At 43.1% G+C, this 26,603-nt stretch overlaps 2 protein-coding genes across 10 annotated transcripts in view; both read left to right on the top strand.

Annotated features, from left to right (window-relative positions):
- The window catches only part of RELCH (RAB11 binding and LisH domain, coiled-coil and HEAT repeat containing), a 130,796-nt gene extending 119,998 nt beyond the window's left edge, over positions 1–10,798 (top strand). For all 8 annotated transcript variants that reach the window (XM_043508421.1, XM_038388754.2, XM_038388760.2 and 5 more), the window contains one exon: positions 8,920–10,798. In XM_043508421.1, the coding sequence (XP_043364356.1) occupies positions 8,920–9,040 (121 nt within the window). In that variant the 3' untranslated portion in view covers positions 9,041–10,798. The remainder of the gene's footprint in view (positions 1–8,919) is intronic.
- Positions 10,799–25,805: 15,007 nt separating this feature from the next.
- Positions 25,806–26,603, top strand: part of TNFRSF11A (TNF receptor superfamily member 11a) — a 37,126-nt gene continuing 36,328 nt past the window's right edge. For both annotated transcript variants that reach the window (XM_043508419.1, XM_038391006.2), the window contains exon 1: positions 25,806–26,508. In XM_043508419.1, coding sequence (XP_043364354.1) covers positions 26,449–26,508 — 60 coding nt within the window. In that variant the 5' untranslated portion in view covers positions 25,806–26,448. The remainder of the gene's footprint in view (positions 26,509–26,603) is intronic.

Here is a 26,603-nt window from a genome sequence, read left to right as displayed (position 1 = left end):
AAGTAAAAGTTTTGATTATATATATAATCATTATCCTCTTCTTTGATAGTCAGATCAAAGGGATATTGATTATGAAATCCAGCTTGCATCTTTACAATACGGTTTTCTTAGAGCAGCTAAGCTAAAAGCAGAGTATGCTACCAGTAGTTCCCAGACTGATCTGCAGATTGCTGCTGATACACAGAGCTGACTGGTCACATGGCTCTCCATGTTTTCAGACTGCTAAATATCATTAAATGACCACTTAAAATATATTAAATACTTTCCTAATATTAAAGTTTGAGACTATAGACCGGGGTGGGCAAACTTTTTGGCCTGAGGGCCACATTGGGGTTCCAAAACTGTATGGAGGGCCAGGTAGGGAAGGCTGTGCCTCCCCAAACAGCCTGGCCTCCGCCCCCTGACTATGCCCTCAGAACTCCCAACCTATCGAACCCCCCTCCACCCTGTTCCTTCTCCCCTGACCACCCCCTCTGGGACCCCACCCCCATCCAACCCCTCCTGCGCCCTGTTCCCTCACTGCCCTGACCCCTATCCACAGCCCCAAACCCTCACGGGCCCCCCCAGGACTTCCACGCCTATCCAACCCTCTGTTTCCCGTCCCTTGACCGCCCAGAACCTCAGCCCCATCCAACTGCCCCCCGGAACCCTCTGCCCCTTATCCAACCCCGCTCCCCCGCCCCCTTACCATGCGGCGGAGAGCAGCATGTCTGGCAGCTACACCGCCTGGCTGGAGCCTGCCGCGCTGCCCAGCAGGAGCTCGTAGTCCCGCCACCCAGAGCGTTGGCGGCATGGCGAGCTGAGGCTGCGAGGGAGGGAGGACAGTGCGGGAGGGGCCGGGAGCTCAAGGGCCAGGCAGGACGATCCCATGGGCTTTAGTTTGCCCACCTCTGCTATAGACTGTTGCCAAAGAGATTTTTTTTGATAACTTTTCACTTTTGCAAGGTTATAAATCATGAAATTACGCTAAATTCACTTAATCAGTGACAGATCAGCACAATATATGCAGAGCCATTATGTAAGAAGGTGATTTTTGTCATATGCTGACTAAAGAGAGGGATATTGTGAGCCCAGGTTTCACACTTATGTTCTTAAATGGACATCTGGACATCCAAATACAGATTTAGGGGCTCAGATGCAGAATTGGACATTGATAAATGTTAAGTTTATAGAATAATATTGAGACATTTGATTTGTTGTTTCATTTTATGGCCAATAAGTTTTTCAAAGTATTCCACAGCGTATGAGTTTATTGTAGTATATAGAGGCCCTAGCCATGGGTCAAGACCCTAGTGTAGCAGGCAGTGTATAAACATGTAAGGCAATCTCTGTCCCAGCACTTACTCTAGGATAATAGCAAGACTCAATAGCTAGAAGAAAAAAGATCAAAAGAAAAGACAGGGTTGATAGGATGCTGCAATAATAACATGAACATGTTATGTATAATAAACTAGCTCTTATGGCGTAAGTGATAATTTTATCATTTAAAAATGCATTTCTGTATTCAAGCAAGTGAGGATGAGATGTAAAGTACTTGCATGATTTTGTTTGTTTGTTTATGGAGATAGAAAAGAACATAAGTCTTCTCTTTCAGTACCCCTGTGCTCCAAGTAAAGAATATTCTTCTTCGAATGATGGTCCCTATATGTATCCCAATCGTGGGTGCACATATGCGCCAGAAGGTTTTCTTAGCAGTCTCCGTTAACCTGCATGTACATCATGTCTCCCCTCAGATTCCCAGCCAAGGGTATAATAGGCTGTGTGGGTCGACACCTCTCCACTTCCCTCTTACTGCTCCGTGGAGTCAGAACCCCTGTTCCTTCACACTGTTAGTTTTTTAACTAGAGAGTGACTTCACTAGTTTGATTATCAGTCTTGTACTTGTGCTTCTGTTTTGTTTTTTGGTGGGTAGCATAGATAGTTGTATATAGTTGTTATAGTTAGTGATAGTGAAACCCCATCTGGGGTAACTCCTTCCCCCACCCTCCCGGGACTACTGCATGCTCCAGGGTTTAAAAACTGTTTCTTGTCCGTGCTCATTTTCCATGAGCACCAGCAGTATCTGTATTGTCTCACGGAGGCTCACATTGCAGCTCGTTGCACGATTTGTAAATCTTTCCCAACTCAGACTGAGGAGTTCTGCTTCCAAAAATATCTAATGGAGGAAGCCGTGAGGCCACATGCTCACTCGGATCCGGAACTGTCGGTGCTATGTCCATCACTGGCGGTGAGTACTCCTCCCAGCACTCCACTGGCAGTCAAGGAGAAGCCCAGGCACGAGCATAAGAAGCACTCTCATAGGCATAAGAGAAGGTCCCTGTCGAGGGCTGCTCCTAAGCGCATCGTTTCCTCCCCAGACCAGGTAGGGTGAGATGTGGCATATTGACTCAGCCGCATTGGTGTCCAAGCTTCCATGGTTGGAGGGATGGAGGTACCAACGGTCATCCCTATACCTGCCCACCTGGAGTGGTCACTGCATGCGCACCGCCCGTCCTGCTGCCACCTTCATACCAGCCAAAGCCACAGATGCCGCCTGGGTGTTCTGGCGTCTCCAAGAGCACTCCCCGGACTCCCAGCTGCTTGGAGCCCCTTCTCCTGATGGAGGAACTGGTGCTGCCCTAACCACCCTCTCCAGCAAACAAACTGCTTCTGCTCTTGCCAGACAGGCCTCTGTTGGCACTGCACCCTGGCTCACTGGTTCCACTGCTGCCAGAGCCTTCTTTGGAGTTGGAGGAATTCTCGGAGCCGGAACCTTCCTTCTCTTTAATGTCTTGGCGCAGCTCGGATTTGCATACCCGGCCGCCTTACCCACCAACATACAACCAAGCAGCAAGTGTTTTGGTACCAGTATCTGTGGGGCCCACCGCACCTCTGGGGCCTGTCCCTTGGCCATACTTGGCACCCTGGCACCCATACACCAGCAATATCCACCCTACCATGCTTCCCCCCGCTCTGCCAAGGCCTTCTCCACCAGCACCATTGAGCTCCGAGAAATAAGCAGACATGGAGCCAGTTCCTACAGCCGCTTCCTCCTTACCGGATGGGGCTCTCATTTCTCCCTCCCTGTCTCCCCCAGACAATCACAGGCAGTATCAGGACCTGTGGCAGCAGACCTGGGCATACCACTGGAGGAGGTTCAGGACCAGGTCCCAGACATCTTTCAGCCTCAAGGACCATCTAGGGTGGTGCTCCCTATCAATGATGCAGTCCTCCAACCAGCAAGAGTAGTGTGGCACACACCTGCCTCCTGTACCCCCCACGCCAAAGTATTCTGGGCTAAGGACTTCATCCCAGCTAAGGACTTTCTCTTCTTCCGTGCCCCTTCTCCCCCCGTGAGTTCTTATGTTGTTCACACAGTGGCAGAGTGGGGTCCAGCAGGGATCAGTTCTGGGTCCAGTTCTGTTCAATATCTTCATCAATGATTTAGATAATGGCATAGAGAGTACACTTGTAAAGTTTGCAGATGATACCAAGCTGGGAGGGGGTTCCAAGTGCTTTGGAGGATAGAATTAAAATTCAAAATGGTCTGGACAAAATGGAGAAATGGTCTGAAGTAAATAGGATGAAATTCAATAAGGACAAATGCAAAGTACTCTATTTAGGAGGGAATAATCAGTTGCTTGCATACAAAATGGGAAATGACTGCTGAAGGAGTACTACGGAAAGGGATTTGGAGGTCATAGTGGACCATAAGCTAAATATGAGTCAACAGTGTAACACTGTGTTGTCAAAAATAACAAAAAACACCAAACATCATTCTGGGATGTATTAGCAGGAGTGTTGTAAGTAAGACACGAGAAATAATTCTTCCTCTCTACTCTGCGCTGATTAGACCTCAGCTGGAGTATTGTGTCCAGTTCTGGGTGCCACATTTCAGGAAGGATGTGGACAAATTGGAGAAAGTCCAGAGAAGAGCAACAAAAATGATTTTAAAGGTCTAGAAAACATGACTTCTGAGGGAAGATTGAAAAAATTGGGTTTGTTTAGTCTGGAAAAGAGAAGACTGAGAGGAGACATGATAGTTTTCAAGTACATAAAAAGTTGTTACAAGGAAGAGGGAAAAAAATTGTTGTTCTTAACCTCTGAGGATAGGACTAGAAGCAATGGGCTTAAATTGTAGCAAGGGAGGTTTAGATTGGACATTTAGTAAAAACTTCCTAACTGGTTAAGTGCTGGAATAAATTCCTAGGGAGGTTGTGGAATCTCCATCATTGGAGATTTTTCAGAGCAGTTTAGAGAAACACCTCTCAGGAATGGTCTAAATAATACTTAGTCCTGCCATGAGTGCTGGGGACTGGACTAGATGATCTCTCAAGATAACTTCTACTGCTATGATTCTCCATTGGGCCTGGTTTGCTACTATTTACATGAAAGACACCTACTTCCACATCAACATTCATCTGACCCACCGGAAATTTCTCCATTTCCAGGTGGGATGCTACAACTACCACTTCCATGTCCTCCCTTTCAGCATAGCAATGGCTCCATGAGTCTTCACGAAGGTCTTCACTGTCGCGGGCAGCCCAAATGCGCCCCCTCAGCTACTTGGTATACTCCTACCTGGACAGCTGGCTCCTTGTCGCGCTATCCCGACAAGAACTCATCTCTGCCATCATTGCCCTTCGCACTCTCTTGACCGCTCTAGGTATCTGCCTCAAAGTAGAGAAATCCATGCTCATACGTACACAATCAACTTTATTGGGGCGTGGCTTGACTCAATTGCAGCATGGGCCTTCCTTCCAGCAGACTGCTTCACAACACTGACAGCCATAGTTGCAGAACTGCACCACAACCCACACACCATGATCCTCCCTTGCCTTTCCCTCCTGGGACATATGGCGGCCTTTATATCCATGACACTGCATGCACATCTACACATATGTTGCCTCCAATTCTGGATCCTCTCCATCTACAGACCCCACATGGACCATTTGGAGGACAGAGTCACTATTCCCCAGGCGGTTCTGACCTCGCTTACATGGTGGACCAACTCTTCCAAGGTCGTGGTCGGTACCCCCTTCACCTCTCCCATCCTGCAGGCCACCATCACAACAGACGTCTCCCTGGTGTTCAGGGGGTCCATCTAGACCATCACACAGCCTTTTGGTGTCTGGACACCAAAAGAGACCAGAATGCACATAAATTTGTTCAAACTGAGGGCAGTCCATTTTGCATGCCAGGTGTTTCTTCTTTTCATTCAATTCCACCACATTCAACTACTGTTCAACACCATCGCAGCGGTAGTGTACATCAACAAGAAGGATGGCACCAAGTCTCCCTGTCTCTGTTCAGAGTCCACCATCCACCTTTGGAACCAGTGCATCAAACACCATGTGAAGCTCCAAGCCATGTAGCTCCCAGGCACGCAAAATTCCCTGGCCATCATGCTCAGCAGGACTCTCTACTTCAACCATGAGTGTGAATTGGACAATGCCACTCTTCATTACCTTTTCCTCAAATGGGGCACCCCACGCTGGGATCTCTTTGCCACTCACGAGAACTGCAAGTTGCCCCTTTATTGTTCCAGGGGAGCCATGGGGGGAGGACTTGTAGGGTGACACTTCTTCTCCTGCCCTGGACAGGTGACCTCTGCTATGCCTCCCCCCATTCCCATCCACCCGTAAGTGCCACACAAGGCCCAATGGGACTGAGTTACCATAATACTCATAGCTCCATTCTGACCCAATCAGTTTTGGTTCACAGACCTCCTCAGACTCTCCACCTGAATACTGCTCCGCTTCAGAACACTCACAGATCTCCTCACACAAGATCGGGGCCGAGTCCAGCATCCCAACCTGGGCCCTCTTCACTTTGCGGCCTGGTTTTTGCTTGAGGGGTAGACAAAGCTTGCTCCACCTTGGTGGGACGCATCCTTACCCAAAGCAAGAGGGCATCCACCAGAGCCTGCTACCAAGTTAAATGGAGACGATTCATCTCATGGTTTCACCACTGTCACCATCTATTGAGTACAATCTCCATAACTATCATTCTCAATTACCTCCTCAAGCTTAAAATGTCAGGCCTTGCCTCAGTTCTGTACAGATCTACCTGGCAGCCCTTAGTGCCTTTCTCTCCCAATGGAGGGTGCCTCTGTGTTATGCACCCTACCACCATCTGCTTTATGAAAGGTCTCCTCAATACCTTCTCACCAGTACTCTGGCCCACATCCCAGTGGGACTTTAATCTCGTTCTCTCTGTCGTCACTAGAGCACCCTTCAAGCCAGTGGCAATGTGCTCCCTCTCACATCTCTCCATGAAAGGCATGTTCTTAGTGGCCATTACCTCAGCTAAATGGGTCAGCTAACTGGCAGCCAGGATGGTTGACCCCCCATACACACTGTATTCCACAAGGATAAAATTATCTTACGGCTACACCCTAAGTTCCTGCCAAAAGTGGTGTCAGAGTTCCATCTTAATCAGTGCATTCACCTCCCTGTTTTCTGTCCCAAACCACATGTCTTCCATGCACACAGGATGCTGCATTCCCTCAAAGTCACCCATGTGTTGGTGTTTTGCCTCTACAGAACCCACGCCTTTCACGCATCGGCCAAAATGTTTGAAACCATTGCCAACCAATCCATGGGTCAAGCTTTTTCCTCCCAACGAATCTCCAAATGGATTTCTGAGTGCATCCATGAATGCTACACACTATCCGATGTACTACCACCTCATAGTTACAGTGCACTCTACACAAATGCACGCTGTCACATTGGTCTGTCTTGTGGACATCTCATGGCAAGACATCTGTTGAGCAGCAACGTGGCACTCAGTACACATGTTCATATCTCACTACGCTATTGTCCAAGGGGCGGCTGTGGACACTGCAGTGCTCTGTGCCATACTGCAGACTACATTTCCTCATACAGCCTCGCACCCACCTCCACACTAATCACTCTCGCTACTCACCCATGTTTGGAATACCTATAGGGATCATCACTTGGAGGAGAAGAAGAGGAGGTTACTTACCTGTAACTGGAGATTCTTCCAGATGTGTGGTCTCTATTTGTATTCCAATACCCGCCCTCCATCCTCTGTGCTGCAAACTGGTCTATTCAGGAGTAAGAGGGATCACTGGAGAGGCGTCAACCCGCACAGCTGATTATACCCTCGGCTGAGAGAACAAGGGGATGCACATGTGGGTCATCTGACACTGCTAAGAAAACTTTCCGGCGCATGGCACGCATGTGCCCCCACATTCGGAATACCAGTAGGACCACACATCTCGAAGAACCTTCAGTTACAGGTAAGTAACTTCCTTTTTGGCTTATGGGAGAACAATTTATAACTAATTTTCACTTATTTGACCTCCTTGACATCCTGGCAGGTTTGAAATGTTGGTACTGTGTCTTGATTTCAGGAAATTTGTTTTTATGGACTTGGATGCTGTAAGCACTTTGATAATTATCAAATAGTCAGAGTCACTGCTGAGCTTTATAAGGAGGACTCCATTTTAATTTTAGTAAAACTTGGTGCTGCATTATGTTGAAAGAAAGTTTGCCTTGACATTTTAACCACAAATATCTTGATGTAGTACAGGAAGTGCAGCACATTTATTAGCCCTTCTGCCTTTTGTGATACTAATTTATAGGAATGATCTGCCTTGTGACACAGTTCTACTGTAGTGACAGTTATCTGTTTACTGAGAAGTTGAACACTCCAGTTCATTACAAATTCCAGAGTAGTGTCTGTGTGACTGTATGGCTTTTTAAAACTTATTGCCACACATTCAGATTTCTTACCTTCAGTAGTTTTGGCTTTATTGCTTTTCTGAATCTGATTTGAGATTAGATGTGGTCTTCCAAATTTATAGTACTTGGACAAATGAAGATTTAAAGTTTATATTTACAACTAGAAAGTGACGGAGTGGATGCTTCACAAAGGCATTCATCCTTGAGAAGTAATCATCAAATTATTAAGCTAACATTAACATGAGAACTTCTAAAGATATTCAAAAGAATATGTAACGGCATTTTAAAGTTCTTCAGTAGGACTCTGTTTGAAGGACCTCTAAGGCTACTTTTTCCTGGAACTATGAATGTGGAAAACTACCATTTGGGTTGAAAGAACAGGAGTACTTGTGGCACCTTAGAGACTAACAAATATATTTGAGCATAAGTTTTCGTGGGCTACAGCCCACTTCATCGGATACATGCAGTGGAAAATACAGTAGGAAGATTGTATATACACAGAGAACATGAAACAATGGGTGTTACCATACACACTGTAATGAGAGTGATCAGTTCAGGTGAGCTATTATCAACAGGAGAGAAAAAAAACCTTTTGTAGTGATACTCAAGATGGTCCATTTCCAGCAGTGGACAAGAACGTGTGAGGAACAGTGGGGGAGGGGGCGGGAATAAACATGGGGAAACCATTTTACTTTGTGTAATGACACATCCACTCCAAGTCTTTATTCAGCCCTAATTTAATGGTGTCCCTTTTGCAAATTAAATTAGGCTTGAATAAAGACTGGGAGTGGATGTGTCATTACACAAAAGCTTATGCCCATGAAAGCTTATTCTCAAATAAATTTGTTAGTCTCTAAGGTGCCACAAGTACTCCTGTTCTTTTTGTGGATACAGACTAACACGGCTGCTACTCTGAAACCTGTCATTTGGGTTGAATGTGCTATTGGACCCTGAGGTGCACAAGTAATATAGAGGCTTTGATGGTGCTTGAGGCACACTACCACTGTGGAGGCTGGAAGGAAATTGTTGTTTGTCTGGTATGTAAACTTGTCAACCAAGTGTGTCCTAGGGTGTGGCTTTTTCATAGCTATTCATAACAGCCTAGTCTTTCATGATTTTTAAACTATGAATCTGTTGATAAGATACTTACGTTGCCTATTAAACAGCAACCACAGCATTCTTTGGAGTTTTTTAGTTCTCTTATGTAACTCATTTCTTAACTCTTTCCTAGCTCAATGTCAATTGCTGCAAGCCTTGTGAGCGAAGATACAAAGACCAAGTTTTTGAACAAAATGGGCCAGCTGACTACATCAGGTGCCATGTTGGCTAACGTGTTTCAGAGGAAGAAGTAAAATTTGGAAAAGAAATTTAAATAAACACTAAGATGGACCTCATGCAGACTGGTTCCTTGTACTTGAAGTTCTTGCCTTTTTATTTCCCCTGTCTGATGTTCTTGTAGTATAATTTTATTCTAACCTCCAAAGATATTTGCACTGCTTTTGAATATCGCTGTGTATCTGTTAATTTTTGGGTTAACTGTGGTTGATATAAAACTGAATTCATAGTCTGTACCAAGTCTCTGTTCTGTGTTCTTGTCTTTCCAGCATTTTTTATATAGTGAAAGGTATTTTTTATTTTATTTTCTGACAAGATATCAGCAAAGTATTATACACGAAGCTATTACAATGGTACTTAAAATAATGTAAATTTGAAGTCATTGTCATAAAGTAATAAAAGTGGAGATTACTTATGTATTTAAATTATGAAAAAGTAGTGCAGAATTTTTTATGTTTCTAAAATGACAAGGAAGAGCCACCAGCACAAGTCTCTGCTTTTTGAATTGTGCTTTTGTAAGTACTGTACATTTCCAGTCTAGAGGAATTGGAGCACATAATGTATAGAACTACTTGCACTACATTGATCCATAGGAAACATTCAGCATTTCAGATACTTGAGTGCATATTCTGTAAGTAGTGTATCAGATTCTCCAGATAAACCTCTTCTATCCGTTGAGGGGTTTTTTGTTTGTTTTTTTACTTCAACTGAAGCACTTTAACTATTAGTCTACCTACTGAAAGGCACATGCCCTGATTAAAGAAAGTAAATTGATGATCAAGATAAATCTGACCAAGTAGTCAAGCTAAAAGGGTCTGACTCTTCCAGGGTCTTGTAAGATCCTCAGGTCAGAGCCAATACACTGCACTAGAGATGTCTACAGACAGAAAAACCATACGCAAAAGAGCAATCTCATCTTCCCCTCACTGCACAGTAGTGTGCAGTATGATGGCTAAAAGCAATAATTAGATTGGTTAGCTTATCTAACTCTCAATTCAGACTTTGGAAGAAAATATTTTAAATAATAAATTAATGAGAATTTGTGACATACAAAATGTCTCTAAAATATTCTCAAGTAGATTATGTACGTGTTTATAAAATCCATATACCTATTTTTAGAGAATAAAAGCAATCTTTAAAAGCAGTGTCTTTAACAATTATTAGGGTTTTTGTTATCCCTTTGACAAACATTGACAAAAAAGCATCTTGACAAATTCCAAGTGTGTCCTTGCTCTTATGGACACTACCACTATATTTTGGTTAATGTAAGCGTCTGAATGTAAACTAAAGTGCACATGTCAAACAAAAATTCTAAATGGAAAAAGTGAGAGATTCTCTTAAAGTGTCACAATACCATTAGAATTTGACGTATTAACTTTTTTTGACAATTGGGGAAGTGAAAGGAATGGATAGATAACGAAAGGATAGATTTCTGAAAGAGAATGTGAATGTAGTGCTCCCAGGCACATAGCTAATACTCACTTCTAATAGTCTTAACTACTTTGTATACTTAACTACTTTGCCTAATGGCACTGGATGCACATTGCCCAACATACTTGCAAAGTGAGAGCCTGCTACACCCATATCACAATAATCCTTTTTACACTGTACAGAGAGGCCTTTTAACAGGCAGCTCAGTTCCTTCCCATAGCTTGTTACCCTGAAATAACTTACACACTATCTGACTGTGAAATGATGAGGACGTTCCTGAAGAATTGGAAGTGGCTAACTTTCCTGTCAATTGTTCTATTATAAATAAAGAGTTTTGCATACGAGCCTTGTATATTTATTTCTAAGCATCACAAAGAAAGATTGCTACACCCAAATGGCTGCAAGGAATCTCCTCAGTTTCTCTACAATTTCTATTTTTTTATACATATGTATTGTGGTGTGTGTGTGTGTGTGTGTGCGTGCGCCTACCTACAGGCATGTGTACATTATTAATTTACCTGATCTATGAAGTATGCCTGGCACAGATGTGGGCCTCATCTTGGAAAGACAGGAGATGGAAAGTCACACAGGAGTTGCTTTTCCATAGCAAAGGTCCACATTTGGAGAGACTGGAAAGGAATGGGGCACAGCTTGCAAGGTCCATCAAAGTCCTGAATGCTTCATGAGGTCCCAAGGATGCTTGTCAATTATGTTTTACATCTAAGCAAATTCTAAGACTCGGGATCCATGTGCAACAATACTGGCATAATTGGAGTCAAATGGAATGTTTGTGAATCATGAGAAATTACAGCCCTCCATATATAATTTAGTCAAGCATTAAGTAGTATTTTTATGGACTCTGGATGGATGATTGTAAGTAGGCTGGAGTCTGGGCAACACCGATACAATTAAGAGCAAAGAATTGAAGTTTTGTGACCACAGAGATAAGTCTGTGTGGTGGATGGGTATGCCTGTCAGTCAGGGAAGTGCTGTGAGTGCACACTTGAGATGTTTAAACTTGTCTATAATTACACACATACACAAACATGTTGAAAACATTCAAAGGTGCACAGTCAAACATTGAAAAGTTAGGAAATGCCAAAATTAAGGTTGCCTGTGCATCCTTAAATCAGCCACATGCATATGCATTCTGATAGTGTTTAATTATATGATCACACACTATTTTTTCCACAGGTTTCAGAGTAGCAGCCGTGTTAGTCTGTATTCGCAAAAAGAAAAGGAGTACTTGTGGCACCTTAGAGACTAACAAATTTATTAGAGCAAAGCTTTCGTGAGCTACAGCTCACTTCATCGGATGCATTCCGATGAAGTGAGCTGTAGCTCACGAAAGCTTTGCTCTAATAAATTTGTTAGTCTCTAAGATGCCACAAGTACTCCTTTTATTTTTTCCACAGGTACCCTGTCTCAGTCAATGAACTGAAGAGACATTGCTCTCAATTAAGGTGCAACTATTCCGTATTTTATTTTCTCATTCTGTGTGATGGAATGCCTTATTTACTGCACACTATTCAAACATTGCTCTGAAGAAAGACTTAATTTCTTTTTTTTTCCTCCCCTGTGGCGCTCATTACTTTTGTGCATCACAAACATAATACATTTATTTTCACAACACCTGTGTGAAATGAATGGGGTATTACCCTCATGTTATAGACAGGAGGCACAGAGAGATCAAAAGATACAAGATATACAGCATTATATAGCACTTTTTATATGTTCAAAGCACAGCTCCCATTGACTTCAGTTGCAGCTGTGAATGTTCAGCATTTCTGCAAATCAGACCCTTGGTTTCAGATCAGGCACCCAGAAAATGAGGAACACACAATTAGTGACCATGAGTGAAAAGTCTGGTTTAGCACAGACAGCAAGTGTGAAAAATCAGGACAGAGGGTGGGGGGTAATAGGAGCCTATATAAGAAAAAGACTCAAAAATCGGGATATCTGGTCACCCTAGGTTTAAGTGACTTGCTTAGCATCAAATTGGAACTATGTGTCACAACAGGTATAGAATATAATTCTTTATGGCAGCATTTAACTGCCTTAATCATGAGACTGTCAGTTCTCTGCTTATAATCCCCTGCCTCATTCACTACATCTCCCAACTTCCACAACATACCAGGTAGAAGTTCTATAAATCTCCATTACTGCAAGCTCTGATTCATCTCCCTAGCAGATTTATCCTGTGCACTGAATGAGGCAGGAATCCTGTGGAAAATGTAGTATGTGATCATGTAATTAAAGACTATCAGAATGTGTATGCACAAAGGAGCAGGATTAAGGTTGCACAGGCAGCCTTAATTCTGGCATTTTCTAGTTTTTTCAATGCTTGACTTTGCATCAATGTTCTCTTAAAGTATTTGTGTGTGTGGGTAATTTCCTAGGGATTTAGAAGAACAGCCTGAAAAATAGAAATCCCATAATGTGCTATTATATTGACATCCCCATGAGTCATCAGCAGGGTTGGGAACTTCAGATTCTTCACACACATCTCTGCCACATGAGCTAACAGTAACTGATAGAGGATGACATCCTACTACTCTACGTCAGTGATACTCAGACCTCAGTGGTTCAAACGCCAAATTAGCGATCAACATTACCCAAAAAAGCCACAGTAGCATGAATTCATTGTTTCATTTAACATATATATATATATATATATAAAATAGCTTTTGTTAATAATTAAATCACAGAGTGTTTCAATATTATGTGCTATAAAGAGCCACAGGAGACACATTAAAGGGACACTTTTGGCTCCCAAGCCTCAGTTCTGAGTATCACTGCTCTATTTGGACTAGCATTAGAGGGGAATGGAATTTGTCAGTGGGTTTCAGATATTTGCTGACAAAGTAGTGGTGAGACTTGATTCTTGGGTTCCAAGGCCTCATACTGCCTCTGGTAAAACTTCCTTGGAATGTCTAAACATTATAGGTACCTTTTCCAAACAAAGTATGTGTAATTCTATATTAGATCTCACTCTAACGAATAAAATGATCACAGAACTAAAAATCTGTAGTTGCCTAGGTGCAGCTGATCATGACCTAATCATATTTGTTTTGTGCTAACCAAATAGGTCTGTTACTAGACAGGGATGGTAAAATAGTCAATGTAGAAGAGTCAAAAGCATTCAAAAATATGTACTCTTTATTTGTATCATTGCAATGCTAATTGAAATAATTGCTATTCCAGCAGCAAGAGAGGAGGTTAAATAGCAACTGCTAACAAATGCTTTAAATCTGCAGGGCTAGATAATTTGCACCCAAGAGTTTTAAAATAATTGACCGAGGAGCTCTCTGACTCATTGATGTTGATATTTAACAAATTGTGGGTTATAGAGGAAGTTCCTGTGCACTGAATGAGGCAGGAATTTTGTGGAATTCCTGTGGACTGCAGGAAAAAATGAATGTGCCGATATTTAAAAGGATTAATGGGATAACCTGTGTATCTATAGGCTGGTTAGTTTGATATCAGTCCTGAGCAAAATCCTGGGAAGTCTGATGTGGAATGGAAGCAGTAAAGATTAAAAGGTTTGTTTTTATTGTTCATTTATTATATGTTTGTAAAACCCCTAACAACCCTAAAAGGACCCCATTGTGTTAGGAGCTGTAAAAACAGAACAAAAAGACAGTCCATGTCCCAGAAAGCTTACATAATTAATGCCAATCAACATGGTTCAATGGAAGTAGGCTTTGTGGAACTTGATGGGAGGGTTTTAAGATAGATTTTATTGACAAAGGTAACTGGTGCCATAATATACCTGGAGTTCTGTAAGGTATTTAACTTAGTACTGCATAACATTCTGATTTAAAAACTAGCACTATACAGAATCAGTTCAGCACATATTAAATGGATTAACTGTCTGGCTGATCTAAAAAAAAAATAGTAACGAATCATCATCCAATCATCATCAGTCCCCTGCACTCATGGCAGGACTAAGTATTATCTAGACCAGTGGTCTCCAACCTTTTTACACACAAGATCACTTTTTGAATCTAAGGGCAACTCATGGTTTACCCTGCCCCTCCCCTGAGGCCCTGCCCCTTCCCCAAAGTCCCACCCTGCTCACTCTTCCCCCACCCTCACTCACTTTCACTGGGCTGGGGCAGGGGATTGGGGTTCAAGAGGGGGTGTGGGCTGGGGCCAAGGGTTCCCAGTGTGGGAGGAGGCTCTGGACTGAGCCTGGGTGCAGGAGGGGGTGAGGGGTGCAAGCTCTAGGAAGGAGTTTGGCTGCAGGAGGGTGCTCCAGGCTGGGGCAGAGTGTTGGGGTGTAGGAGGGGGTACAGGGAGGGGGCTCAGGGATGGGGGTTGGCATGCCACTTACCTCCGATGGCTCATGGTTGGTGGCAGGTGCAGCGAGTCTTAAGGCAGACTCCCTGCCTACCAGCCAATGGGAGCTGCGGGATGGTGCTTGCAGACAGGAGCAGTGCACAGAGGGAGATTTGGGGCCACAGGGCTGCAGTGGCCACTTCTGGGAGCAGTGTGGGGCTGGGATAGGCAGGGAGTCTGCCTTAATGGCAGCCACACTACACTGCTGCCGTAAATCACAATCAACAGGGAGATCCTCTAGGATCGACCAGTCGATCGCGATAGACCGGTTGGTGACCACTGATCTAGACCATTCCTGACAGGTGTTTGTCTATCTTGCTCTTAAAAATCTCCAATGATAGAGATTCCATAACCTCCCTAGGCAATTTATTCCAGTGCTTAGCCACCCTGACAATTAGGAAGTTTTTCCTATAGTCCAACCTGAACCTCCCTTGATGCAATTTAAGCCCACTGCTTCTTGTCCTATCCTCGGAGGTTAAGAAGAGCAATTCGTCTTTCTCCTCCTTGTAACAACCTTTTATGTACTTGAGTACAGCTCTAGGTTTTTCTGTATTCTCCCCACCACTGCACGCTACATATTACCACTGCTACCAGTTGGTGGGGTGGGAGGGGTGCTCTCCTGTTATTAAAGCTCTAAAGGAGCTGTACTGCCAGAGAAGGTGTGGTGGCATAGAGCCTTTTGTATAGATGGCCCTGACTTCCCATGCACTCCTTGTCATCTGCTAGGTTTGTAGCTGGAACCTGCAGCCTCTTCCACTAAGGGGCAAATCTCACCTCCTGGCAGGATAGTATGGGGGAATCTCCAAGAGGGAGACCCTCCCAGAAGATTTCTTCCAACATTTGTAATGTGAGAGGAAGCAAACTGGCTCATACATGTATAACAAGAAAAAACCTCAAGTCCCTTGCATAGGCAGATGCCTATTAATACTATCACTTCAAATACTTTCCTGAATACAACATTGTCACAATGTATTTGAGCTCTTCTACTACAAGAAATTGAGTTGGATCCTTAGGTCCTGGCACCTGCTGTATTCCAGAGTCAGGAGAAGAAAATCTTTGATTCCCAAAGACAGGTATTCCATAAACTCCATTGGAAGCTAGAATGGAGCCAACAATAGAATGGCATTTCCATAGCATTTCTGGTTAGTGTATCTTAAATTACTATTATATGTTAAACATTAGCCAAGTACAAAAGAAGAGTGTTGCCTGAAGCATAATATTGTGCATTAAAGCTGGAGGTGAACCATATTTGCTGACTAGCTGCGATGAGCTCGTGGTCCCAGCCATTAATGCCTAGTAAATAGCCTGCAATGAGATAATTGCTGTTATAAACTGGAAGTGGGGAGAAATAGGTGAAGATTTTGAAACAATAGGGTTTTAATTGAATAGGGTATCCCTAGAGAATAAATGTTCTGCACTACTTAGTCAAAATATGTGACTCATCTTAATATTCACTGTTGGTTTTGTTTGGTTTTGTTTTTCTTTTTCATTTTTACTACTCAGTTGATGTTAGATCATAATTTTAATGTTATTCTTTGTATGTAATTGATTGAGAAAACTAAAGAGTATGGGGGCCAGCAGAGACCACTGGGTGGCTTTGGAGAATGAGTAAAGGGACGTGTAGCTTTCATCGTGGCAGGTTGTTGCTCTAAACCAGCCCAGTTGAAATAACTGTAACCACCCAAAATCTAGTGTCAAATGAGTTAGTCATCTCAGTCTTTTTTCTTGTTAAATCCATACTGAAAAAAATCACTATCACAGACAGGCTCAATACCATATGGGCATGGAAACTGATCTACCCTCACATCTTGAAAAAGTCTAACCCCCAGATCAGAACTGAGGTATATTAGCTGGGCACTATAACAGAGCTTCCATTATTGTATCCAGTGCTGTTCTTATTCTTGTTGAATAAAGAATTTCAGCCTCCAATTTTTTTTTGTCATCAATTTTGGTCTCCAAGATCAAGTTGGTACCTCTTAGGAACACTAAAAATGTTAAAAGTTAAAAATTAACCAACAATTAAAATTTCCTACCAGGAATACTTGGGTATTGTTATAGCCTCAATGTTCTGAGTGTTAAGTTATCAGTTATGCATGCCAGTATGTTTTCTTTAAATAAATATTTCACACATTAGCAGCAAATGATTGCAAGAATTTATGTCTTTAAAAGGGCTGCAAACATAATTTTATTGACACAGTTAACTCTAATATGTTCTTGTGGTGTTGTTGAAAGTATGTCAAGTGTAAGCCACCCTATGAATAATTTACAAACTCTTGTTATAAAAATTACTCTAATGGTAATGAAAAATATCTGTTCTGTTTAAAATCAGAAGGAGAAACAAGGTGGGCGAGGTAATTTCTTTTATCTGGACCAACTTCTGTTGGTGAAAAACACAAACTTTCAAGCTACACAGAGATCTTTGAGAATGTAATAGCCTGGGAATAACATGGATACACTAACACTCCAAACCAAACCTAAAGTAAATTGGACAGAGCAACATTTACTTCATAACAAGGAAAAAATCTTTTCAAGTTGTTCTTCTTGTGACACCTCAATATTCACCACTGTCATCTAATTAGGATCTGTTTTGTACAAAGTATACCTTGTGAGGTATCATTCTAAAAGTCTTGATCTGCTAGACAGTTATATCTCATTGGATTGTATGTACTATTGTCATATGTGAAGTTAGGAAGTTTGGCGCTGTGTGTGTTACTGAAACATGTTCTGAGGTTGGGAACACCCACAAGCAGCCTTTCGGGTACAACAGTAAAAGGCCAAACAATGTTAATGGCTTAGTGAGGAAATGCACACAAGCACAAGGGTTCCCCAGGAACTGTGTACAATAGAAACCTCTCAGAAATAGCACAACACAATGGGAACTGTTTGACCCAGGTCACAGCAAAAGAGCTTGCCAGCAAGTGGGAAGAAGATATAAAAGGGGGGAAATGACATCATGAGGGGACCTCACTTTCCCTACAACAACACACCTGGGAACACCTGAGGAACAAGGACTGAACAGGGGGGAAGTGATGGTCCCAGGCTAAGGGATTTCTAGCCTGTGTATGAAAACCCAGGAAACCCATGCTGCAAAGCCAAGGCAGCTTGTGCCTTAAGAATCTGCCATCCTGTTTCTCACTCAGGGTGAGAATTTGCTAATTCATAATCTACCTATCTAGTGTGTTAAGATCAGTTTGCAGTTTGTTTATTTACTCAGTAATCTGCTTTGATCTGTTTGCTATCACGTATAATCACTTAATCTATCCTTTTGTAGTTAATAAACATATTTTATGTTTTAATCCAAACCAGTGTGTGTTTGACTAAAGGGTCTGGGGAAAATTTCATCTTGGTTACCACAAGTGTGCATAGTCCTCTTCACATTGAGGGAGAAGCGAACTGAGTGTTAAACCCATATACTGGCCAGAATTGACCAGGGCAGAAGCTCCCTGCCCTGAAGAGTTTATAGTCTCAAAACCCTCCAATCCTGCAAAGATTACACATGCAGGAATGGTTTCTAAAGAGACATGACAAAAGTATAATGTCCATTTTACAGATGGACAACAGAGGGATTAAGTGATATTCCCAAAATGACAGTATATTTGTGACAGAGCTGGGAATTGAATCCAGAGCTCTAGAATCCTATTGCAGTGCCTTAATTATAGGACCATCTTTATCTTCACTTTTATGCTAACAATTTTTTTGATGAGAGAAAGAAAAATGGCACATTTTGCCCACAGATTAATCATTCTTTACCAAAACTCCTTGAAAATAGCAGCCATGTTTTCTCTAATATTGAGATTTCATTTTCAGCTCCTTTAAAAACTTTGAATATTGTGTTTACTGTTGTGCTCCTAGATTTAAATTAGTGGTGTCAGTGTATAATTTTTATTTCTCCCTCCCTCTCTCTCTCTCTCTCTCTCTCCCCCTCTCTCCTCTTCAAGATGAAAGATGGTAAAGAGAGGGTAACCTGAACGGTTGAAGTGATCAGTTGTTAAAATGTTTCATAAATTAGATTTCATGGTATGACAGATCTCACAAAGGAAAAGGTTTTGATAACAGAGACCAAATAAGCTCTCATGCTTCTGTCATATCCTTGTTGAACAAAGTGCTAACCCAACTCCCTTCATTTAATAAAAAAAAAAAAAGGACATCTTTAGCCATATTCCATGTTTTCCTGCTTGGAGGAAGCAATCAAGCCAAGTTCCTACATATGGGTTTGTTATAGATCATCGTTTAATTTTGTTGGCATCCCTTTGATCACTTCCCTATAAAAATGTTCCTTGACATTAACAGCTTGACCATGACTGCCATTGTTCTTGGGGGCTAGGTTTGCTACTGGGAGACACTACATCTGTGCAATGCTTGAGAGCTATATTTCCTGGTGATTTCTAGCCTCTATACTTCACTTGTGATGTCCTTTATTGGTATGTGCATTTGCTGATGTGCCTCTAGTCTGTTTATCCCATAAAATTTATATTAAAAGCTGGTATTGGTATTCTCAAAAAAAAAGTGGGGGGGGTGTCTATTAATAAAATTTGAAAAAATGTGAATACTTGAAAATAACATTCCAGCTTTTTTGATAAAGGGAAAGGAAGAAGCTATTAAAGATTTACAAAACTATAACTTACCTGACATCTGTTTCTTCCCACTTTCAAGTAAGAAAGTTGTCATTTGTTGTGGTTAGTCTTTTTTCAGATTCCCAGCATCAGCATAATGGCATCTGTCATAAATAAAGGGAAGGGTAACCACCTTTCTGTATACAGTGTTATAAAATCCCTCCTGGCCAGAGGCAACATCCTGTTATTGGTAAAGGGTTAAGAAGCTCAGCTAACCTGGCTGGCACCTGACCCAAAGGACCAATAAGGGAACAAGATATTTTCAAATCTTGGGGGGGGGGGAGGCTTTTGTTTGTGCTCTTTGTTTACATTTTGTTCTCTCTTGGGACTGAGAGAGGCCAGACAGAAATCCACCTTCTCCAACCCATCCTAATCCAAGTCTCCAATATTGCAACCAGTATAGGTAAGCCAGGTAAGGCGGATTAGTTTATCTTTTGTTTTATGTGAATTTTCCCTGTGTTAAGAGGGAGGTTTATTCCTGTTTTCTGTAACTTTAAAGTTTTGCCCAGAGGGGGATCTCCTGTGTTTTGAATCTGAATACCTTGTAAAGTATTTTCCATCCTGATTTTACAGAGATGATTCTTTTACCTTTTCTTTAATTAAAATTCTTTTAAGAACCTGATTGATTTTTCATTGTTCTTAAGATCCAAGGGTTTGGGTCTGTGTTCACCTGTACCAATTGGTGAGGATTCTTATCAAGCCTTCCCCAGGAAAGAGGGCATAGGGCTTGAGGGGATATTTTGGGGGAAGACATCTCCAAATGGTCTCTTTCCCTGTTCTTTGTTTAAAACGCTTGGTGGTGGCAGCATACTGTTCAAGGACAAGGCAAAGTTTGTACCTTGGGGAAGTTTTTAACCTAAGCTGGTAAGAATAAGCTTAGGGGGTCTTTCATTCAGGTCCCCACATCTGTACCCTAGAGTTCAGCATGGGGAAGGAACCCTGTCAGCATCCTTCAAAACTAGAACTATTTACCCGCATTTATAGTTCATTAGATAGAGAATTTTATATTTAAAAAATAGAATATTATCACTACATTAGACTGCAGCATAATGTATACTCACAATGAGGCGGAGTTAAAGTTGTGCATTCAACTTTACCTTTAGCATTTCATGATTTTCTAACCTTAACCATGCAATCTTAACACAGTACTTAATAGTTCTAAGACATGGGTCTTTGGGGGGGGAGGCAAGAGCAGAAGCCATTTCACTGTACAGTCAGTTGTGAAGGCATGCCTAGAGCTGGGCTTTTTCTGTGGAAATTTTCACCAACAATTAAATAGTTAATTTTGGTGTGAAAACTCAACAGAAATTTTCTGTTCAGAAGTGCTACCACAGTGCCTTAAGGGAGGGTCCAGTTCAGATGCCTCATGTCCCATTCTCCTGTGTGTGCTTAACTCCCAGGCCAGACTACATTTCCCATGATGCACCACAGTCTCATCTTTTACCGTAGTGCATGAAGGGAGTCCCATAGCAACTGTGGATCACTGGAGATGTAGGCTCTCTGAGGCATCCAGACTATAGTGGAGAATAGAGGCGACATAGAATCATAGAATCATAGACCATGGCAGCATTTCTGAATTGAAGTTTTGATTTGGGGTATTTGGGTTTTTTGATAAAATTTTCTACAGAAAGTGGACATTTTTAAAAAATTGTATAGTTGTGAACCCTATTTTCTGTCAAACAGTTTTGGTGTAAAACTTTTGACCAGCCCTACCTAGAACATCTCTGGCTAACATTATAATTTAAGCTTTGACAAAACTTCCTATTTTACATTTGCCAGTTCTTATTTTTCAGACCTTCATAACTGGATTTCCAAGGGTCTACTACTGCACTATACAGTCAGTAAGAAGACACCAAGTGATTCACTGGGGTTTGGATCAGTTTCATAGCATGTAAATCAGAAACAAGTGCCTTCACTCAAGCTTTCAAGAAATAATTGACCTTCACATGGAGACAAAAGTTGCAGGCATGGAGTGGAAATTTCATCCCCAAAGATGAATGTTTCAGGAGGAAACAAGCATCTGTAGAGAGGAATTATAATAGAAACTGTTTTGCAATTCTGGGCATCCTAAAGTCGTTCTGTCTTTCTCCTGTAAATCTGTGGCCTGAATCAGCAGCTAGTAATAAACAGTGCTTACAGTTTCAGTATTGTGCATGCAAGTAAAAAGAGGAAGGAACTTAACCAATTGTTCTATTTAAGAGCATAGGCGTGGGAAGTAGGAGTGTGGGGGGTGCTGCAGCACCCACAGATTTTATGCGGAGTCCTGGCTGGTGGCCCTCCTCCGGGTTGCAGGGGGTGTTTTGCATCCCGGCTGCTGGCCCCGTACCCTGGGTTCCGAGCTGCCACACCCGGCCGCACACGCAGGGTCCCGCATCCCGGCTTCCAGCCCCACGCCTGGGGATCCCAGCTGCCGGCCCCCCCACCCGGCTGCACATGTGGTGGCCCGGCTGCTGGTCCTCCACACGGGGCTCTGCTACTGGTCCCATGCCTGTCCCCAGCTGTGGCCCCAGCCTTGACCCTTATCCCTATCCATGTCCTCCCCTCCAGGAGACATGGCCCTGCTCCTGGCCTCAGCTCAGGGGGGACCAAGATAAAAAGTTTGGGAATAGTTTTCCTGGCTTTCAGCACCCCACTATAAAAAGCGTTCCAGTGCCACTGTTTAAGAGCACATTTCTGTGTATCTTAAATATGATCATTTAAAAATACCAATACAATGCAGAAGACTGAGGATTTCCAGCATGAGGGGTGTGCACAGCTTCTTCAGAAAAATTTTCATCCATTACTGTGGTTCTATTCTGTTAGTACCATTCCAGAATATTTTCCATACAAATAAACCATTCTTAGTGATCTGCTACCTCATTTACCAACTTTACAATCCAGACCCCAACAGGGTCTGAATGAATGCTTCCCTGATAGCTAGCTTGGAGGGGGAGAGACTTTGGGTGTGTTTATGTAAATACAGTTTTCTTCTGCTCTACTTACATATTTAGCAGATACAGCAATGTCAAAGTGATCAACTTTGGCTGGTGTTGGGTACAAATCATCTTAGTACTGAAGGCAGGGGTAGTGACCCAACAGGGTCTGAATGAATGCTTCCCTGATAGCTAGCTTGGAGGGGGAGAGACTTTGGGTGTGTTTATGTAAATACAGTTTTCTTCTGCTCTACTTACATATTTAGCAGATACAGTGATGTCAAAGTGATCAACTTTGGCTGGTGTTGGGTACAAATCACCTTAGTACTGAAGGCAGGGGTAGTGAAATACAGTTACCAATGTTGTAATTATTGTAGGAATACAGGAAAGCAGGACTGTGCTTAACCTGTCACAAATGATGGAGCCACCCTCAGTTGAAAGAACCTCGTTAAGCCAGGGGCTCGAATGTCAGAGCCTTGTGAAAATAAGAGGGGTGGGGACAGGTAGCTGGTGGAAGGCGTAGTGAGAGCAGGGAGCTGGTGGGAGCAGCGAGGAGCCAAATGGCAAGAGTGGCCTGTGAGTGGCCAGCAGGGTGGCTAGCAAAGAGGGGTGGCAAGCGAGTGCCCAAGCAGCGGAGCAAGTAAAGTGCCACTTTACCCAACCCGGGGGGGAGGTGAACTCTGCAGATGCACCTGTGAACTCTGGGTCTGCACTGACCACGGACAGGAACTGTGAGTGGGGTGCAGAGAAGGGTCAGGCATTTGAAAGGGACTTTTGGGTTGCTGTACTTAAGAACCTGAGTGGAAAAGGAGGCTACCCAACTTACTTGGGTCTTTTACTCATGGTTTATGTTTATGAACCCTGTTTGTGGTGTTTCCCAAATTAATGCTGAGTTACTGCCCCTCCTTTTCTTAAAAGTTTCTTTTCTATGCTCAGACTCTGTGCTTGTGTGTGGGGAAGTATTGCTTCTCAGAGGTTCCCAGGTGTGTGTTACCCCGGTTACTGGGTCGGGGCTCGAGCCGGTTCTGTGTTGTATCAATAGAAAGGAACCCTTAGATATTGAACCTGTCTCTGGTTGATGCTGGCTCCACCTGGCAGAAGGGTTATAAATGCATTACTTTGTAAAGCTCCTGTATGTATGCTTGGCAAAGTACAAACACAGATGGAGAATATGTCCCTGTCCCAACACACTCCTGAACTCATCATCGGCAATCTCACAGTTTGAGGATGTTCTCTACCATGGATTTACATATGAGTCCTGAGATTCATAGATTCATAGATATTAAGGTCAGAAGGGACCATTATGATCATCTAGTCTGACCCCCTGCACAATGCAGGCCACAGAATCTCACCCACCCACTCCTGCAATAAACCTCTCACCTATGTCTGAGCTATTGAAGTCATCAAATCATGGTTTAAAGACTTCAAGGTGCAGAGAATCTTCCAGCAAGTGACCCGTGCCCCATGCTACAGAGGAAGACGAAAACCCCCAGGGCCTCTTCCAATCTGCCCTGGAGGAAAATTCCTTCCCGACCCCAAATATGGCGATCAGCTGAACCCTGAGAATGTGGGCAAGAATCACCAGCCAGATACCTCAGGACTCAGGAATCTGATCCTGGAACCCCATATCCGCCCCCAGAACATTTCCTGGCAGGGTCATCTGCCTGCTGAAAGAAAATTCTTTTTCTTTCTCTTTTTCCTTCCTTCTTTCTCTTTTTTCAAGGGCAAGGCACTGCTCTTCGAAGCGGGCCACTGCCTGATGAAGAATGTACTGCCATTGATGTCAGTTAGTGGCTTGCTCCTCCCAGCTTGCAATGTCCACATCAGTTTTCTTGAAATTTGTTTTCAATGTGTCTTTGTAACGTTTCCTCTGACCACCACAGGGTCTCTGACAAGTGGTACCTCTTCAGACTCTAGAGGGGTTGTCAGTAGGTCACCCAAGATTCAGTGTGCAAGTGCTTCCTTTGGGAAATTGCTCCGACGCGTTTTCATGGACCATGACCTACGGAAGGATGCTAAGATTCAGGTCTATAAGACAGTTGTCATCCCTACACTTCTCTGTGGATGTGAAACCTGGGTGACTCTTGAACTAGACTATGTGAAAGGGTGCAGTGTACACCCAAATTCTATTCTTTTTTAGAATCAGATATCATTATACATCCCCCGCATTTTCAGTGACATATGTACATGCACACAGAAAGATGGTGTATCAAGAGTTCAGTAGGCTCAAAAAAGGATTAAACATATAGATAATGACACCACCCACAGTTACATTAGCTAGCATTTTAACAACTATGAGGGATATTTAAAGCATGGGCCAAGCACTAAATTATAAGTTTAGAAAGAAACTGTCTCCATAAGTGGGTGTGATTGTGCCCTACAGGGTTTCTTGCACCTTCCTCTGAGGCATGTGGAACTGGTGGTTACTGGCAACATAGGACAAGATGGAGCAATGGTCTGATCTGGTATAACAATTCCAATGTACCTAGTGACCAGGCCTAGCATCTTAGGTGGCAATTTTATTAGAGCTCAAATATTGAACTCACCCCAGAGTTAGCTTCATCTGGCACAGGATGGAGGCACAAGGGTAAGAATCATACCCTGCTGCTGCCTTTGCTATTCTGACAGATGTATGGGAGAGCAAAGGTGGGTGAGGTAAATAGCTCTGTGTAGCTCAAAAGCTTGTCTCTGTCACCAACAGAAGTTGGTCCAATAAAACATATTGCCTCACCCACCTTGTCTCTCTTGTGTATATAATGCAAAAAGAGCAGACTTTGGTCTCTAGATCTGTTGAGCCAGCCCTTTTCACAAGCACTGAAATGTAAAAGTAAATTCAAGATTCCTGGGATTAGCAGGGAGGGGAGTGTCCCTAAATCATAAGAAATCGCTATTGTTTAGAGAGGAATACCAGTGTATTTATGTTGCCATTTGCTATATGCCTTTGGGTGCTGAGGTTGTGTTATTTCCGAAGAAAGCTGTGTCATGCATGAAGCCTTTCTCCAGATTAGAATGCTGTGAGGAAAAACCTAATGGCCCATTTTCTCCTCACACTCAGGGCTGTTTGAAAGGGTAATTCATCTGTGGAGGAGACAAAGAATAGTGGCACAAGCAAAGAGCACCGTTTCCATTTGTGTTTGATCTTTTGTAGGTGTGGAATAACCTATAAAGCTATGTTTCTTCTGGTCATGGGCCAAATCTAAATACCCAAGAAAAAGAGCAACTTCCTGATTAGATCATCTTAGAAACTCGTTCCCCACCTCCACCTGCCCTGGTGCAGCGCATATACACAGAAAGACAGCACAGCTGAAGATGCTTCCCATTGGTTTTAGGAGTTTGTTGCTGATAAAGAGGAGAGGGGAGTTGCAGTGTGGTGGATTTAAAGCCTATCTGGTGTAATTTTCACAGAGCCAGAGGCAAAGGGCAGGAATTTGTTGGGCCCACTGAGGGCAAGTTGCAAGAGGCAGTGTGAGGGGGGACAGAAGGGCAGTTTCAGGAAGTAGTGGAAGGGAAGGGTCATCAGGAAATTGCTGGATGGAGTGGCGGGGATGGAGGCACTGGGAAAGAACAGGGCAGTAGGAGGTTGCCAGAGGTAGTTGAAGGAAGGGGACAGCAGGTTGCTTGAGAGATTGAAAGGAAAGGAGCATAAGGAGACTTCAGAAACAAGCAGGATGCAGTGAAAGGGAGGAAGCAAGCAGGAGGTTGCAAGAAGCAATGGGAGGAGAGAAATTATAAGATAGAACAAGAGGGAAGCAGGTCTCGAGCAGTAGGCAGTGGAGTTGACTTGGGGAGGGCGCACTATCACCAGGAGGAAGGACCACAGGCTTCATGACTAAACTTCTTCTAACAGGGGGGCGGGGAGAGGAAAGGGAGGGACAAGAAAGAAAAAAAAAACCTGCATGTCAAGTCCTGAGGAAATGCTGTGGGGACTGCAGCCAGACTTTTTTTTTTTTTTTTTTTTTTTGGTATGTTTGTTTTCTCCCCTCATGTAACTGAGAGGAAGGAAAGGAAGAAAGAGAAGTAACTAACTCAAATGTGGCTGGGGCTAGGGGATTTGGTTTGGAGGATCTAATTTCTGGGGCAGTGGCAGCAAAAGGAACAGGAAAGGCAGGCAGAGACAGACACACGGACATGTCCATCTCAGCAGCAGGCTGTTGGCTGGTTCTCTGCCTTTTCATCGCTGACAAACAGGTAAGGCTCTATTACCAAGTCGATGTAAAATGTGAGGGGGAGTGAGCATATGAGCTGTGCAGAGGTTCTTTATTCTGAAAAGAGCCGTATGTAGG

This window comes from Dermochelys coriacea, chromosome 2 (assembly GCF_009764565.3).
Source record: "Dermochelys coriacea isolate rDerCor1 chromosome 2, rDerCor1.pri.v4, whole genome shotgun sequence".
NCBI classification, from domain to species: Eukaryota; Metazoa; Chordata; order Testudines; family Dermochelyidae; genus Dermochelys; species Dermochelys coriacea.
The sequence above is the reverse complement of the archived record's forward strand: the minus strand, read 5'-3'. Positions and strand labels throughout refer to the sequence as shown.